The sequence below is a fragment of the Schistocerca nitens genome, chromosome 7 (genome assembly GCF_023898315.1).
Source record: "Schistocerca nitens isolate TAMUIC-IGC-003100 chromosome 7, iqSchNite1.1, whole genome shotgun sequence".
In the NCBI taxonomy this organism is placed as follows: domain Eukaryota; kingdom Metazoa; phylum Arthropoda; class Insecta; order Orthoptera; family Acrididae; genus Schistocerca; species Schistocerca nitens.
Window position 1 is genome coordinate 392,558,359 of NC_064620.1, and position 17,230 is coordinate 392,575,588.

At 43.0% G+C, this 17,230-nt stretch overlaps 1 protein-coding gene across 1 annotated transcript in view; it reads right to left on the reverse strand.

The window, feature by feature from the left end:
• LOC126195380 (low-density lipoprotein receptor-related protein 1) overlaps positions 1 to 17,230 on the reverse strand; it is an 818,691-nt gene that overhangs the window by 168,599 nt on the left and 632,862 nt on the right. The window contains exons 37-40 of the mRNA XM_049933960.1: positions 9,470 to 9,703; positions 5,642 to 5,816; positions 5,294 to 5,498; positions 4,010 to 4,199 (exon numbers count right to left, since the gene is read on the reverse strand). Coding sequence (XP_049789917.1) covers positions 4,010 to 4,199; positions 5,294 to 5,498; positions 5,642 to 5,816; positions 9,470 to 9,703 — 804 coding nt within the window. The remainder of the gene's footprint in view (positions 1 to 4,009; positions 4,200 to 5,293; positions 5,499 to 5,641; positions 5,817 to 9,469; positions 9,704 to 17,230) is intronic.

The window sequence follows — 17,230 nt, forward strand, 5'->3', positions numbered from 1 at the left end:
GAAAGCGTGTACAAAACTTGACCCAAAAATTCTGACTACAGACCACAAGAACACTGGGTCAGCATTTGTGAAGAACTTCTGGAATTGTACAGAAATGATGCTCCTGTTTTGGACAATGTTTTACTCAACACCAGTTTTGAGTTTTTACATGACCCTGAAATAGAGAGACAGCCCCAAATGGCACAGATCACAGTCACCACACCATGAGAATGCTTATATGAACAGATCTAAAGTGAAGGTAATACTCATTGACTTTTTTGCTGCTAGTGGTATAATCCACCACTAGTTTGTACCACCTACACAGACTGTCAATATTGCCTTTTATGTGAAAGTGATAAAAAAAGGGCACTTGCATCAGACCACACATCACTGATTCTTCGAAGTTCCACAAAGACAATGTGCCTAAACCATGTCAGCTTGTTCTATATTTTTACATGTTTGCTTACTGGCGTGATCCATCTCTGTCTAGTCACAGGCTGGTGCTTTGGTCACCTGTTAGTTGACTCTTTGGTTGTAGTTTCTTGGGGCACATTGCTGACCACATGGGCAGGCAGTCGGTCGCCGTCACTGAGTTAGAGACAAGAGGTACATGTGACATATGGTGAGCTGTTCATGGAGCTTACGGATGCATGGTTGTCTAAGTGGCCGGGGGTTAGTAGAGTTGTGTCAGACGGCAGTACTTGGGCCTACTGTCAATGCAGTCAGTTTACCCTGGATTCAGAAGGCATAGTTGCTGATGTGGGTGTTGGGGTGCTTTTCATTTTCTGGTGCTGTCTGTTCTGCTCTTTGGGGGTAAGGTTACTTGATTGACATATGTGCTCCCATGTTGAAGGTACTCCCGCTACACTGGATTGCCTGTGGTTCTCTATCACTCTGTCTCAAGCATTAAATTTACCTTTTGTGCCTCTGTTTGAAATTATCTGACTGCCATAATTGATGTGTTTTAAAATTTCTTTTAATTGCAACTAGTTCAATGTCGGCTTATCTTGTCATTTGGGCCTGAAATCAATTGTGTCATGTTCTAGGCCACCACATGTATTAGTGACCACTGAGGTAAACATTGAGTGTTATTTGTATTGGAAGGTGTTGTTTCCCTGCCTGAGGTAATGACTATAAAACTGCCTATGGCCTTGGTGAGCAAACACTAGCAGTCCAGTGAATCTTGGCTCATTTGGGTAGTTAAGTTCCATAGCTCTGGCGAGATTTTCCCCCTTAAAAAATTAATATTTATTGTTCTAAATACAATTACTATTGTAGTAGTTTGAGTGTTAGCCCTCAAGATCTACCTGTTGCCTTTTAAGTTACTAAGTTTATGTGTTTGGGTAGCCCTGTGATTTCTTGGGTATTAGATTAACTTGTTGTAATATTTTATGTAAGATTAACTGGTTACTCCTCTTAGTAATTTTTATCATAATATTCTTCTTGCAATACATAAGGTTTGGTTGGAGCTTTGAGCCACCCTTGCACTGAGTTTCTTGATTGTTTTGAGTATTTTTATAAGTTCTATGATTATTATGCATGAAATTATGTGTCTGCTTGTTTGCTCTTGGTTATCTGAGCTGTTTGTTGCATTTGGAGGTGCTGCCCTGGCATGTTATCAGTCACCCACCAGTTCAGTGGGCATATCCTGTCCACATTGGCTATGTACGTGCATGTTGGCAGTGCGCTGCTTCCCATCTCACTGTAGCCTCTGAGATGTTGTAGCCTCCAAGCTTGCTGCGGCATCCCTCATATGTTGACATTCTATCTCGTAGCAATCGGCTGTTAACATGAAGGGTCCGTTATTCTAAACTGTCTTACTCAAGAGCTGGCCAGCCGTATCTGCCCCTTCCATGTTTTACCTGTTTGAAGTCTGGTTTTAATGTAATAGTTTTAATATTAGTGTAATGCTCAATTTTTTACATGGTATTTCATTATTTTCCATAGCAGTATCTCAATTAAGTCCAAGGAGCTTCTCTGATTATCAAATATTGGATATTTGCCTTGCAAATGGTTCATGTGCTTGTTGCATAAAATAATAGTAACTAACGAGCCTCAGCTTGTCATTTACTAGACTTGCATAATTTTATGTTACTACACTTCCTGTAATGATGATGAAAATGATGATGATGATTGGTTGCCTGGCCGCAGCCCACTGGAAGACTGACTAGCCGTTCTACGAATGCAACAGCAGCGACTTATGAACTGAATTGTTTCACTTGTTTTAGGAGTTGTATATACTGAAGAGACTTCTTATTTAACTATAGCCAAGTGCTTGCGACATACCATTGTAAATTCCCAAAGTTATCATTCATCTTACTGTAATAAAAATTCATTAATACAATTTGCTTGAATTGTTGTCAAGCAATCCTAGAAAGTAGGTTTCCTAGGCACCCCATATTAGATGAGTGGACAGAACAGAACATATACTATTATATAAAGACAAGTTACTGTTTGTCTTTGTCACCAAAAATCTTGAAAGTTATTGATTGATTAATATCAAATTTTTATATGAGACATACTGCAGGCTATGTATTTTTGTAAATGAGTATGTTGCATTTATGGCTTATCAGTTAATGCTTATACTACTACTACTACTACTACTACTACTATTACTACGGAATTTGAAACTTTGTAATCCTACCCATTCACAGATTAAAAATATGCCAAATACCGCTGTTGAAATTACTATGCTCACAGATCCAGCAGCTTGAGAGGACTCTCTCATACCCTGGCAATGATCCCAACCAATTTGCCCATCCATTTGAAGCAACTTCAATTTCCTATCAAGGTTTTGTTTGCAATAACAATAAACAAGGCTCAGAGCCGCAGATGGGCAGAGAGAGGGGGCAGGAGGTGACGCACAAACAGAAAGGGGGGCAGGGAAAGATGGACAAAGAGAGAGGGAGGAGGAGATGGACACAGAGGGGGCAGAGGGGGGAGAGGAATTATGAAGTATATCCAATTCCCTTAGATACTTATAACTTGCAATGCATTGCAGGATTTATTGTATACTGAATTTACTCGAATCTAAGCCACACTCGAATCTAAGCCGCACTCGAATCTAAGCCCCACCTGAAAAATAAGACTCAAAATCAAGGAAAAAAGAGTTTCCCAAATCAGTTGCCATGCTTCATTGCTGACTGTATCACTATTCAGCATAAGAATAATAGGAATATAAACACGACATGATATTTATATTTCTCCGCATTTGCTGTTGTCTCATTCTAGTTTCGTAGTTTATTAGGCAGACAGGATTTAAATGAGATAGCAGCAAACACGAAAGAATACATGGCACAATGTTTACATTCTTCTACCTTTTCTTTTAATTTATTTACTGACGCAAAGGTTTTGGCGCCAGAATTTATCTTTGTGCCTAAAAAGCATGCCTGTGTAGTGCTACATATATTCGACAGCAAAAGTTAGTTGTGGCGGCACCTACCAACATTTTTCAGAACTTCCACTTACTTTGCACTCGATTCTAAGCTGCAGGCGGTTTTTTGGATTACAAAAACTGGAAAAAAAGTGCGGCTCAGAGTCGAGCAAATATATCCAAGTTGTTACTCTCGAAGTGAGCTCTTGCCTTATCAAGAAAGTTTTGAACCCCTTCAGTAAGGCTGACCTCACTGCCTACACAGAAGACACTAGATGTGTCATCAGCATACAGTGATTAGATGCTTATTACCTACAGAACTTGACAAAACGTGTACATAACATATGAATAGTACTGGATCTAATATTTATCTTTGTCACAAAAGAATTGCCTTTTTATAGCAGAACCTGTAAGAAAGAATATTACTATGTTAAAAATATCTATTTACAAACTAGATTCATGTTCTGCCATCTATTTTGGAAAAAAATTGAGGTTAATGACAGATACAGTTATATCATTCATAATTATGACATTTCCAAAAGTCATCAGTTGATAATTCTGCCATGAGGCCAATGTTGCTGTTCAATTTAACTACTTTTACTGAATTACTGTATGATACAAGCAAGTGTAATTATACTTGTTGAACTGAAAACTCACAGTCATTTGTATCATTTGCAACTGCAATAATGCCCATTGGCCGAGGTACATCTCTCCTTAGCCATACTACATCATCTCCAGTGTATTTGTTAGCTCTAATGACAGCATGCAATACCCAGTCCGTCCAGAATATGTAATCCCCATACACAGCTATATCAAATGTGTGTTGAGGCTTTACCCTGCTTAAAACCTGTGAACAAACAATTCTGCTACACAAAAACATAGTATCAAATTGCATGAATGCAATGCAAGAAAAGACAAAATTATAAGTGGCATTCAAAAAGAAACAAGCCGGAGGCATAATTACATAAACCAGTACCTCAGTGTTAGAAGTATTGACCCTGGCTGTTGAGACACTGTCCCACTGTGACACAAGGTGGTGAATGGCTATATCATAAAATTCCCAGGGCTGCGATGTTAACCAGTTCTGCACCTGCAGCTGGACGTTGTCATCCAAGGTGAATCGTATGCCCCTCAGAGACTTTTTAAGGGGACCAAAAATGGCGTAATCACAAGGAGGGTGGCCGAGAACCTACCATTTGAATTTCTGCAGGAGTGCCGCGACTATGTTGGCTGTACGAGACTTTGCATTGTCATGGAGCAGAATCACCTCAAGTGTGAGATTGCCTGGTCGGTTTGTTTTGATTGCTTGGCGAAGAGTGGTCCAGATTTGCGAGTAATGCTGGGCATTCACTGTTGTCCCGTGCTGCAGGAAGTGAATCAGAAGGGGCCCATCTTGGTCAAAGAAGAGTGTCAGCATAAGGACAAACGATTCACCTCAGATGACAACATCCAGCTGGACGTGGGGAACTGGTTAACATCACAGCCCTGGAAATTTTGACAGCTGTTCACTGCCTTGTGTCATAGTGGGACACGTGTCTCAACAGCCAGGGTCAATACTTCTAACATACAGGTACTGGTTTCTGTAATTATGCCTCTGGCTCACTTCTTTTTGAATGCCCCTTACACTTCTGAAATTATTACAGTACATAGTTCTTGTTCTTGGATATCTCTTCCACATAAAATTGTTACAAAGAACATGTTTAATGAACATAGGTAATTTATCTACCAGCACTTTTAAAGAATTATTAATTATTAAACAAACCTCATTTCAAAATACTGCTTCCTATTTCATGCTCCTTTGGGATGAAGTGACACTCTTAATATACTATGTAATACCTTACAAGGCAGCACTGTAAATTAGACTATTACTGTAGGTATTTCTACGTACAAAACATAACATCAGACTCTCATTTTGCTCTACAGAATGAAGTTGCTCTTTACCACTCTGTTCGTGCCATCATAGTTTGCTCTTTCAATCTTGTCAAATCGTGCATCACTCCAGTACAGCTTCTGTGCCTTGTGGTCCAAGGCAAGAGCATTGGGCATCCGAATGTCTTTTGTAATGATTGATTCAAGACCTTGTCCATTTACAAAAGCCCTTTGTATCGATGGATTGTGCGAATTCCAGTTTGTCCAGTATATACGTCTGCAAAGAAGTGATGGCAGTCAGCACACAAAGAGAAGACTGACTTCATGGATTATTATTATTGCTATTATGAAGAGTACACAAATGCTACTTCAAAATTTCTATAAAATAAATTTAGAAAACCACCGACAGTAAATACTTACGCTTCACAGCTGTCTACATCAATACCTCTAGGTTTATCTGTCTGCTCTAATTTAATTACTGTTTTGATAACATTGTTTGTTAGATTGATCTTGCTAATAGTTGGATCATTGTTACAAGTCCAGTACAGCATGTTGTCAAATGCCTCATATGCCAGGCCTTCAACTAACCCCTGACCTGAAGAAAAATTAAAGTGAAACACTGAATTCGAGAATGAATACAGGGAAATAAAATAAAAAAAATAATAAATAAAAAATACATTGCAACATCTATAATTCAAGAAAAAACACTCTTGGAAAACTGTGAGGCAAAGATATTGACATATACTACAAAGAACCCTTCACTTTGCAGTAAAATGTGTACTATGTCTCTTGACATTAAAACTAACTTTTTGTGTCTGTGTTTGCTTTTAAATAAATGTGTTTTGGAAAAGGAATCTGCCTTGAACAACACAGTTTTCTTCTTTTTCGACCCAGACATGTTTGAGTGAACAGCGTAGATTGTTCAAATAATGACAATATCATGAAAAGGACACATAGCTAATGAAAAGGACACATAGCTACTCACCGTATAGTGGAGATGTTGAGTTGCACACAGGCACAATAAAAGACTAAACAAGTAAGCTTTCAGACAAAAGGCCTTCTTCCGAAATAGACAACACACATACACATTCATGCAAACACAGCTCTCAAACACATGATCACTGTCTCTATTTGATTTTGCATACGTTGTTCAGCTACATGATCAACAGTATGTATGATTGAGGTACATAATTTGGTAATACAACATGAATAAAGTAACCACTCTCCCAAACCTATAGTATTATTATGCAACATTTTACTTGTTATTTGACAGATAACAAAGAGAAGCCACTGAAATTTCACTGAAACATGTATAGGTGAAGAAATTAAAAAGATGTTTGCTAAAGACAGAATGCTTTTCCAAACCATATTTATGTGTAATATTTAGAAACTTCCTGACAGAATGAAACTTTGTCCCAGCCGAGAACTAAAATCCAGCTGCTTCTTACAGACTGAGCTATCTATGCATAACTCACAACAGCCCCTCACAGCCTCATTCCTGCCAGTACCTCTTTCCTACTTCATAGAAGCCCAGTCACATAACCTGCTGAACCAGCATTGCCTGTGAATGGTTGGGTTCTGGTTTGCAGTTCAGATCAGACACACAGACTTAATCCATTAGGAATTTTCATATTGTAATATTAATTAATCTGGTAGATCATAGAGTTATCTCTGACCATCTTATCTTTCTCAGTGTTACTTTTATCTTCTATCAGAATATAAATAAAGTGTGGTGGGTAAACAGAGGACGTTCAAAAAAGCAGATAAAAATTTGCTTGATGCCTTCCTGTAAGACAATCTCCAATCCTTCCAAGCTAACATTGTAACTGTAGACCAGATGTGGCTTGAATTGAAAGAATGAGTATTGACCGCAGTTGGGTGATTTATAGTAAATAAGTTGACAAACGATGGAGCTGATCCCCCATGGTACACAAAACAGGATACAACAGTGTTGCAGAAACAATGAAAAAAGCGTGCCAAATTTAAACAAATGCAGAACCCCAAGACTGGCAATCTTGTACAGAAGCTTGAAATTTAGCTCAGACTTCAATCTGAGATGCTTATGATAGTTTCCATGATGAAACGGTGTCTCAAAACCTGGGAGAAAATCCTAAGAGATGCTGGTTGTATGTAATGTATGCTAGTGGAAAGACATAATCAGTGCCTGTCCGGGGCAATAGCAATGGAAATACTATTGATGACAGTGCTGCTAAAGCAGAGGTACTAACACAGCATTCCAAAATTTCTTCAGCAGATGGGATGAAGTTAATATTCCAGATTTGAATCAAGAACAGCTACCAACATGAGTAATTTACAAGATGATATCCTCGGCATACTGAAGTGACTTAGATCACTTAATAAATGCAAGTCTTCAAGTCCACATTGTATATCTATTAGGTTCCTTCCAGAGTATACTGATGTAATAGCTTCATACTTAAGAATCATATACAACTGCTTGCTCGATGAAACATCTGTACCCAAAGTCTGGAAAGTTGCACATGTTACTCCAATATTCCAGAAAGGCTATAGGAGTAATCCCCTAAATTACAGGTCCATATCATTAATACTAAATTACTGGCCCATATCATTAACATCAACATGCAGCAGGATTTTGGAACATATATTGTGTTCAAACATTATAAATTACCCTGTCTATTGACACAAAATCAACAAAGATTTCAAAAACATCATTCTTGTGAAACACAACTAGCTCTTTTCTCATATGAAGTTTTGAGTACTATCGACAAGGGATTTCAAACTGATTGCATATTTCTAGATTTCCAGAAGGCTTTTGACACCATACCTCACAAGCAGCCTGTGTGCTTATGGAATATCATCTTATTACGTGACTGGATCCATGATCTCCTGTCAGAGAGGTCACAATTCGTAGTAACTGACGGAAAGTCTTCAACTAAAACAGAAGTGATTTCTGGCATTCCCCAAGGTAGTGTTATATGCCCTCTGCTGTTCCTTATCAATATAAGAGACAATCTGAGCAGCTGTCTTAGGTTATTTGCAGATACTGCTGTCATTTATCGTCTAATAAAGTCATTAGAAGATCAAAACCAATTGCAAAAAATTTACATAAGATACCTGTATAGTGTGAATATTGGCAACTGACTCTCAATAATGAAAAGTGTGAGGTCATCCTCATAAGTGGATTCCAAGGAATCCATTACACTTTAGTTACACAATACCTAGGAATTCCAATTGCATAGAACTTAAATAGGAAAGAATACACATAAAATGTTGTGGGGAAAGTAAAGCAAAGATTGCATTTTATTGGCAGAACACTTAGCAGATGCAACAGATTTACTAAAGAGACTGCCTACACTATGCGTACCTGTCATCTTTTGGAATACTGCTGTGCAGTGTGGGATCTTTTCCAGATAGGATTGATGGAGAACATCAAGAAAGTTCACAGAAGGGTAGCAAGCTTTGAATTATTGAGAAAAAGGAGAACAAGTGTCACAGACGTGATACAGTATTTCGGGTGGAAATCATTAAAACAAAGGTGTTTCTCATTGTGGTGTCATTTTTTCACGAAATTTCAATCATTACTTTTCTCCTTTGAATGCGAAAATATTTTGCTGAGGCTGATCTGCTTATGGAGAAACAATAACAGTAAAAAAATAAGGGAAATTGGAGCTTGCACAGAAAGAATATAGTTGTTCATTTTTTCTCATGTGTTGTTCAAGAGTGGGACAATAGAGAATTAGTGTGAACCCTCTCACGGCACTTAAGTGTGATTTGCAGAGTAGCCATGTAGATTTAGACGTAATGTAGATTTATTATCTTTGTGCCATAATCAAAGACACTTTGTAAAATAATAATAGAAATTTCTGGATGGAGCAATATGTAAAATAAGGAAAAATCAGTCACTTACTTATTATGAATCGATCAGTGGAGCACAGTAATACATAACAGAAAAGAGCATTCATGCTAGTTTTTGAGCACTAGCTCTTTTCCAGCAATAGTACACACCTTCACACACACAACCTCACAGGTGCTGTGTCTGTGTGGTTGTGTGTGTGGATGTGTGTACTACTGCTGGAAAAGATCTAGTGCTTGAAAGCTAGTGTGAGTGCTGTTTTCTATTATATGTTACTGTGCTCCACACAGTGGTTGCCTTTTATTTTATTTTACACTTTGTAAAATGATACTCTTGTGCTGCTCATATGCTTACTCCTTTACAGCTCCTTATATTCTACGCAAAAATATGCTTAATATGGCATTTATCATACTTACTGCTTACAATGACTGTATGATTCGTTCCATTGAAGTAAACTGAATTAATGCTCCCTTTATGAATATCAGAGTAAAATATCTTCTTTCTATTGTAATCAAAAGATAATCCTATAGCATTGTGCATATAATCTTGTGACTGAATGCTTGGAAATGGAGCATTCAAGTTGCTTTCATCAAACATATGAATACTGTCAATTCGTACAACACGTGAGTACACCAAAAAGCTGTCATAATCTGAAAAGCAAAATACTTATTAGTATGACGGAAACAAATAAGAAAAATCAGGTGTATGGTACATATCTTCACTTTAGTCCACTGGTATACATTTAACAGGAGAAACGACCGCAGAATAAAACTTTTTCACACAGAATGCAAGGATTTCAAATACATGTTTCTTGGAAGTAAGCAAACACACAAGTCAGTACAATTTCCATTTCAACTGTTACATGTTAAAAATTGATACAGGAGGGGGGGAAAAAAAAATTAATGAGGAAAGGTAATCACCCATGCGTAACATTCACAACATAAGGGTTATATTTAATGGTATTATTTTCTGCTACTATGAAGTATTATTTATGGTGAAAATGAAGAAAGCTCTTCTTTATAATGAAATGCCAACTCTGGTAAATGACTGTGCTGAAACGTTTCTTACTGTGGAAAAAATGACATACTGTTCATGGTGATTAAACGATAGACTGATTACATTCTTTTATATCTTTTGTGACATAATCACAATGCTGCAAATGGTTTCAAACAGCCAGTGATGATATTCAGACTGAAGATGACCACTGGCTGACTGAAACCAATAACGGCATTCTCTCATAAAAAAATATAAAAAATACAAGAACATGAGTCTACTGAATACAAGATGTTGTTAAACTGTTAAGTTTTAGACAAAGTAATTCTTCAAAACTAACACACACACACACACACACACACACACACACACACACACACACACACACACACCACAGTGTCCTGGGACTGCGCTTCAAATTACATGAGTAGCAATAATGACTGAAGTGGGGTGGGATGACATGAGGAATGGCAGTGAAAGAGGTTAGGAAAGAATGTGCCAGGGTAGAATATGTGCCAGGGTGGAATGTGGATGTGTTTGGAAGGAATGTGAAAGGTACTGACACAGGGAGATAAGGGGACCTTGTAGTCAGGTACACGTAATACACTGAAGAGCCAAAGAAGCTGGTACACCTGCCTAATATTGTGTAGGGCCCCTGGGAGCATGCAGAAATGCCGCAACACAGTATGGCGTGTACTCAAGTAATGTCTGGAAAAGTGCTGTAGGGAATTGACACCGTGAATCCTGCAGGACTGTCCATAAATCCGTAACGGTACGAGGTGTGTGTGTGTGTGTGTGTGTGTGTGTTTGTTTGTTTGAGGTTTACGGGCTCTAAACAGCATGGTCATCAGCGCCCAAACGCATAAAAACAGGAATAGATGCAGTGAAGGGACTAAGACCGACAGCAAACAAGGAGAACGGCTAAAAGACACAGACCTGACGCAGTTCCACATCCTCACAGACAGAAGCAAAACAAGAGGAGAAGAAACGCCCTAAAAAAGGAAAGGAAACACAAGGAAAAGAGAACAGAAACCAAAGGGAAACTAGGAGGTAATCGTGACTGGCAGACCTCTTACCTAAAACCTGGGTGAGCCAGTCACCCAGCACCACATTAAAACCCTCTCCCTAAAATCCGAGGCAACAAATTGGACAGGACACAAAACCGTAAGACCTTAACCACAGTTGTTGCGTCGTCTTGCAAAATAGAGGGCAAATCCGGTGGCAAAGAAACCACCGACCTCTGGTCAGAGAATAAAAGACAGTCAAGTAAAATGTGACGGATAGTAATCTGGATGCCACAAGCACTGCAGATTGAGGGGTCCTCCCGCCAGAGTAAAAAACCATGTGTTAAGGGACTGTGCCCGATGCGGAGGCGAGTGAGGAGAACCTCATCCCGCCTGCATGACTGGTAGGACGTACACCATGGCCGCGTGGTGGCCTTGACCAGACACAGCTTATTGTCACTGACTGCCAGCCACTCCTCTTCCCATTGACGCATAACACGAAAACGCAGGAGGGAGGTAACAGCATGGAGGGGGACGGCACATTCAACAACGTGAGGGAGGGAACATGCATCTTTGGCAGCCACATCCGCCAGTTCGTTTCCCTTATACCCACGTGCTCCGGCACCCAGCAGAAAGAAACCTCCTTCCCCTGCCGTTGCAGGTAGAGTAGGGCATCATGGATGTTCTGGACGACCGTATGACCGTATCCGCTGGGTACAAGTGTTGCATGGTCTGAAGGGCACTCAGGGAGTCAGAACAGATGAGAAACTTAAGACTGGGAACACATCTCATCTGCTCCAATGCCCGCAAGATCGCAAACAATTCGGCATCAAGGATGGTAAACACCGCAGGAAGTCTTAACTTGACGACTGGATCAGGGAAAACAACAGCACAACCAACAGAGTCCCCCTGTTTAGAGCCATCCGTAAATACTGGTACATGGTCGGGATGCTGGTGTAAAATATCGGAAAATAAGGAGGTAAAAACAAATGCAGGAGTGCAGCTCCTCCGGTACTCCGACAAGTCCAAAAGGATGCTGGGCTTCTGGAGCAACCAGGGAGGCAGGCGGGTAAAACCTTGTTGTTGGGGGGCCACACACTCCACACCAAGGGACTCAAGCAAATGCTTGGCAAGAATCACAAATGGTCTCGTTGCCCTGGGATGACTGGAAAAAGAGACGTTCCATAGGCGGTAGAGCAACAGTAGGGTACGCAGGGGAGGTAGGACAGGCAAGGAATTGACACAACCAGTGCACCATGAGGAGTTTCCACCGGATGGCGAGCGGCGGTTCTCCTGCCTCAGCACACAGGCTGGGGATGGGACTGGTACGGAAGGCACCAGTGGTCAGCCTGATACCCTCATGGTGTACTGCGTCAAGGATCTTCAGATACGAAGGCCTTGCTGACCCATACACGGTGCAACCATAGTCAAGACGCGATCGGACGAAAGCCCTATAAAACTGCAGCAGACGTGCCCGATCTGCTCCCCAGGACCGATGGCTCAGACACTTCAAAATATTCAGTGCCTTCAGGGCCCACACCTTGAGGTCTTTAAGGTGAGGCAACCACGACAACTTGGAATCAAAAGTGAGGCCCAGGAACCTCACAGTGTCTCTAAAAGGAAGAACGGTGACCCTTAGACGCAATTCAGGGGAGGTAAAAAGACGTCGAGAACGATTAAAATGAACATACACACATTTGTCTGCAGAAAAGGTAAAACCCGTCTTCGCAGTCCATGCCTCTAAGCGCTTTATCGTAAGCTGCAACTGCCGACTAGCAGTGACAAGACTGGAGGAAGAACAGAAAACAGCAAAATCGTCCACAAACAAACAGCACTGGGTGCAGGACTCCGGATAGTGGACGTGATACTGTTAATGGTGACGGCAAAGAGGCTGACACTTAAAATGCTTCCCTGAGGAACACCATTCTCCTGCACGTACAAATCAGAAATCACATTACCAACCCGATATCGAAAGAGGCGGTGGGAAAGAAAGGACCGAATGAAGATGGGGAGACAGCCACAAAAGCCCCACTCATGGAGTTGATTGAGGATAAGGCGGCGCCAAGTAGTGTCATACGCCTTATTAATGTCAAAGAATACACTAGACAATGCTGGTTACGTAGGAAGGCCTGCTGGATGGCCGCCTCAAGCAGGGTCAAGTTGTCTATAGTGGAACGACATCTTCGAAAGCCACACTGAGAGGGGCTAAGGAGCTGCCTGGTCTCGAGCAGCCAAACCAGGCGACGGTTGACCATGCGTTCCAACGTCTTCCCAACACAGCTTGTCAATGCAATACTTCGATAACTACTGGGATGCATTCGGTCCTTCCCCGGTTTGAGGAGGGGAATCAAAATCGCCTCCCTCCACGAGTCAGGGTACGTGCCGGATAACCATATCTTATTAAAACAATTCAGGAGAACTTTCTTGGATGGCAGCAACAAGTGCTTCAGCATGCTGTACCGGATTTGATCATGACCAGGTGCAGTATCATGAGCCACAGACAGCGCCGAATCCAGTTCCCACATTGTGAAGGGGCAGTTGTAGGGTTCAGAATTTGGAGACCGGAAGTCCAAGTGGCCCCTCTCGATGGCAGTGTGGTAGCGGCAGAAATCTGGATCACAGTTAATAGTGGCGGTAGATTCCTCAAAATGCATGGCCAGTGTCTGGGCAATGTCTCTTGGCACCGTGAGGAGACATCCTTGATGCAGCAATGCCGTGACAGGTAGTTGGCCGAGTTTCCCGGAAATCCTCCTGATGGCTTCCCATACTTTCGTAGAACTAGTGGAGCGGGATATGGAGTTCAAGAACGATTGCCATAACCGTCGTTTGCTCTCTTTAATCACTCGCCGCACTTTGGCCCTTGCCACCCGAAAGGCCGCAAGATTGTCAGCTGAGGGACGGCACTTAAAGCGGCGCAGAGCTGCACGGCGGGCTCGGATGGCTGAGCAGCACTCAGTGGTCCACCAAGGGACAGGACGCCTCTTGGGATGACCGGATGACTGTGGGATTGACAATTCAGCAGCATGGTAGATCACGGCTGTAACATGGTCTACCAATTTGTGGATGCTGGCACGGTGTTCCAAAACAGCCAGTTGACTGAAAAGTGTCCAGTCAGCTCTGCAGAGGTGCCACCGGGGCAGCACTGGTAATGCCACAGCCTCATCCAGGAGGCGAATCCAAAGGGGGAAGTGGTCACTAGAATGGAGGTCAGCAGCAACTTCCCACAGAGCAGAATCCGCGAGTGCTGGAGAGCAAAAGGAAAGGTCAATAGCCGATGACGACCCAGAAGCAGTACAGAAATGAGTGGGAGCACCAGAGTTGAGGATGCACAGCTCTTCAGACATCATGAGGCCTTCCAGAATGCGACCCCTGGGGCAAGTAGTCGGAGAGCCCCATAAGACATTATGAGCATTGAAGTCCCCCAGAAGAAGAAATGGGCGGGGGAGTTGGCTAATAAGGTCTGTGAGAGCCGCAGAGTCTATCGCATCCTGAGGTGGTAAGTAAAATGAACAGACTGTGAGCCTCCGACCCACAAGAAGGTCAACTGCAACTGCTTGCAAGTCTGTAACGAGAGGGAGCTCAGATGAGGGGTGCATGTCACGGGCAAAAATCGCAACACCACCCTCTGCCCTTCCCCCCGTCAGATCATCCTTTCGATATACAGTATAGCCCCGTAAAGAAGGAGCATCAGTGGCCCGAAAATGTGTCTCTTGGAGACATAAGCACAAAGGGCACTCTCGTACAAGGAGTTTTAATTCGGCCACATGCGTCCTGAACCCATTCAGGTTCCACTGTAATATGGGAGCCAGTGATCACGATGGCTGAACTTTCACCCTGCCTCTGTGCTTTGGAGGAGAGCCCGTACTGGCCGGAGATTTATTCCTGGGGCGAGAAGATCGCCCCCGGTCGACATCAATGCCCATCAGCTCCGATGACGACCCACGGGAGATGTCAGACAGTACGATGGCCTCGTCATCGGACCGACCCTGACTAGTGTCCTCAGGTGGCAAAACCTTCACCTTTGGCATCTTTGCCTTGGGGGGCTTAGAAAGCAGAGCCTTTTCAACAGTGGGAGCTTTACTCGCCTGGGCAGAAGGCGCCATATGGGGAGAGGCAGGAAGTACCCCAATGTCAGCAACCACGGCCTTGTCCGACGTTGTGGGGAGAGCCACAGGTTGCAAAACAACCGCAGCAGCACAAGTGCACTGGCAAACGCAGGTATTAGTGCTAACACTAGCAACCTCCGTTTGCGTAACAACAGTGGCCATTTGTACCCGTTTTTTCAGAGCGGAAGCGAAAGATGTTTTAAACACAGGAGGCTGCATGGCCTTAAATAGCTTCTTGGCCTCACCATAGGGGATGCGCTTCGATGTTTTAATCTCCTGTATCTTCCGTTCTTCGAGATAGATGGGGCAGACCCGGCTCCAGACAGGGTGACTCCCAGAGCAATGCACGCACTTCACAGGCGATAAACAATCGGCTCCTTCATGGGCAGGCTGAGCAGGCTGACCACATTTACCACAAGTGGCTATCCCATTGCACCCCAATGTAGTATGCCCAAAGCGCTGACATTTGAAACACCGCATTGGGTTGGGGAAATATGGCTGTACTGGCAAACGTAAGAACTCCGCTTTAACATGCTCTGGGAGTCTCGGGCAACTGAACGTGAGAATAATCGAGTCGGATTTGACTAGGTCCCCATCGACTCGCTTCATAGTATGCTGCACGTCAACAATACCGTCATCAGCCCACTCAGATTTCAACTCGTCTGTGGGGATATCCACCAAGTGCCTACATGTCACAACACCTGTACTATAGTTCAGAGTGGAGAGGAGCTTGGTCTCGATAGCGTACTCTCCGAGACAGGTTGCTTTCCGAAGAGAAGCGACTTGACGGGAACTAGAAGTCTCAACTAACAGAGTACCATTGCGCAGTCGCTTAACAGATTTCAGTGTACCTGCAATTCCCTCAAGACCCTTGTGGATGTAAAAGGGAGAAACCCTCTCAAAGCTACCCTCCTTCCGTTTAATAATCAAAAACACATTCTGATTATCAGCATGTGCTCTGTTACAACAGTCTGATAAATCTCTAGCAACACCAGGAGCTGGAGGACTCGCAGCACGGAGTCACTTTTTCGATGGGGTGTGTTATCCTACCAGTGGCCCACCCAACCCACTGGTAGGGAGAAATGTAGAGGTCAAAGGGTCCATTGCGGTCCCACGAGCAGCTAGGGAAATAAAGGTCCACTCAGACAGAGCCCCGCGTGCCTGAGTAAGCCTTATACAACTGGGGTGCGGCAGGTGCCCCAGAGGTTGCCCGCTTGCGACTGTTCCACCCCAACAGCCATGCATCTTATAGGCGTGCAGCACACCGTAAGATTGTGGGGTTTTTATAGAGATTTACCTTCCTCGCAATCCAGGTGGTCAAGCCAAGATTACCATTCCCCGCAGCACACAACATTCCACCGCCGCACCATACAGTGGTTGCTGAAGCATGTCTGGGGGTTACGGTGACAGGAGACTGGCGGCGCTGACCAGTCCCCAGCTCAGGACCCTGGGGTCGCCAAGCCCATACTCAGCAAATGAATGCTGAGCCCCTGGGGGCCCGTAACAGTACGAGCGGTTGGAGATCTCTTCTGAACAGCGTGTTGCAATGCATCCGAAATATGTTCAATAACGTTCATGTCTGAGGAGTTTGGTGGAGAGCATAAATGTTTAAACTGAGAAGAGCATTCCTGGAACCACTCTGTAGCAATTCTGGACGTATGGAGTGTCATATTGTCCTGCTGGAATTGCCCAAGTCTGTTGGAATGCACAATGGCCATGAATGGATGTAGGTGATCAGACAGGATGCTTTGGTACGTGTCAGCTCTCAGCGTCGTATTGGGAGTCCCATGTCACTCCAACTGCACATGCCCCACACATTACAGAGCCTCCACCAACTTGAACAGTCCCCTGCTGACATGCAGGGTCCATGGACTCATGAGGTTGTTTCCACACCCCTACACTTACATCTGCTTGATTCAATTTGAAATGAGACTTGTCCTACTAGGCAACATGTTTCCAGTCATCAACAGTCCAATGTCAGTGTTGGCGGCCCCAGGTGAGGCATAAAGCTTTTGTGTTGTGCAGTCATCAAGGGTACACGAGTGGGCCTTCAGCTCCAAAAGCCCATATCAAT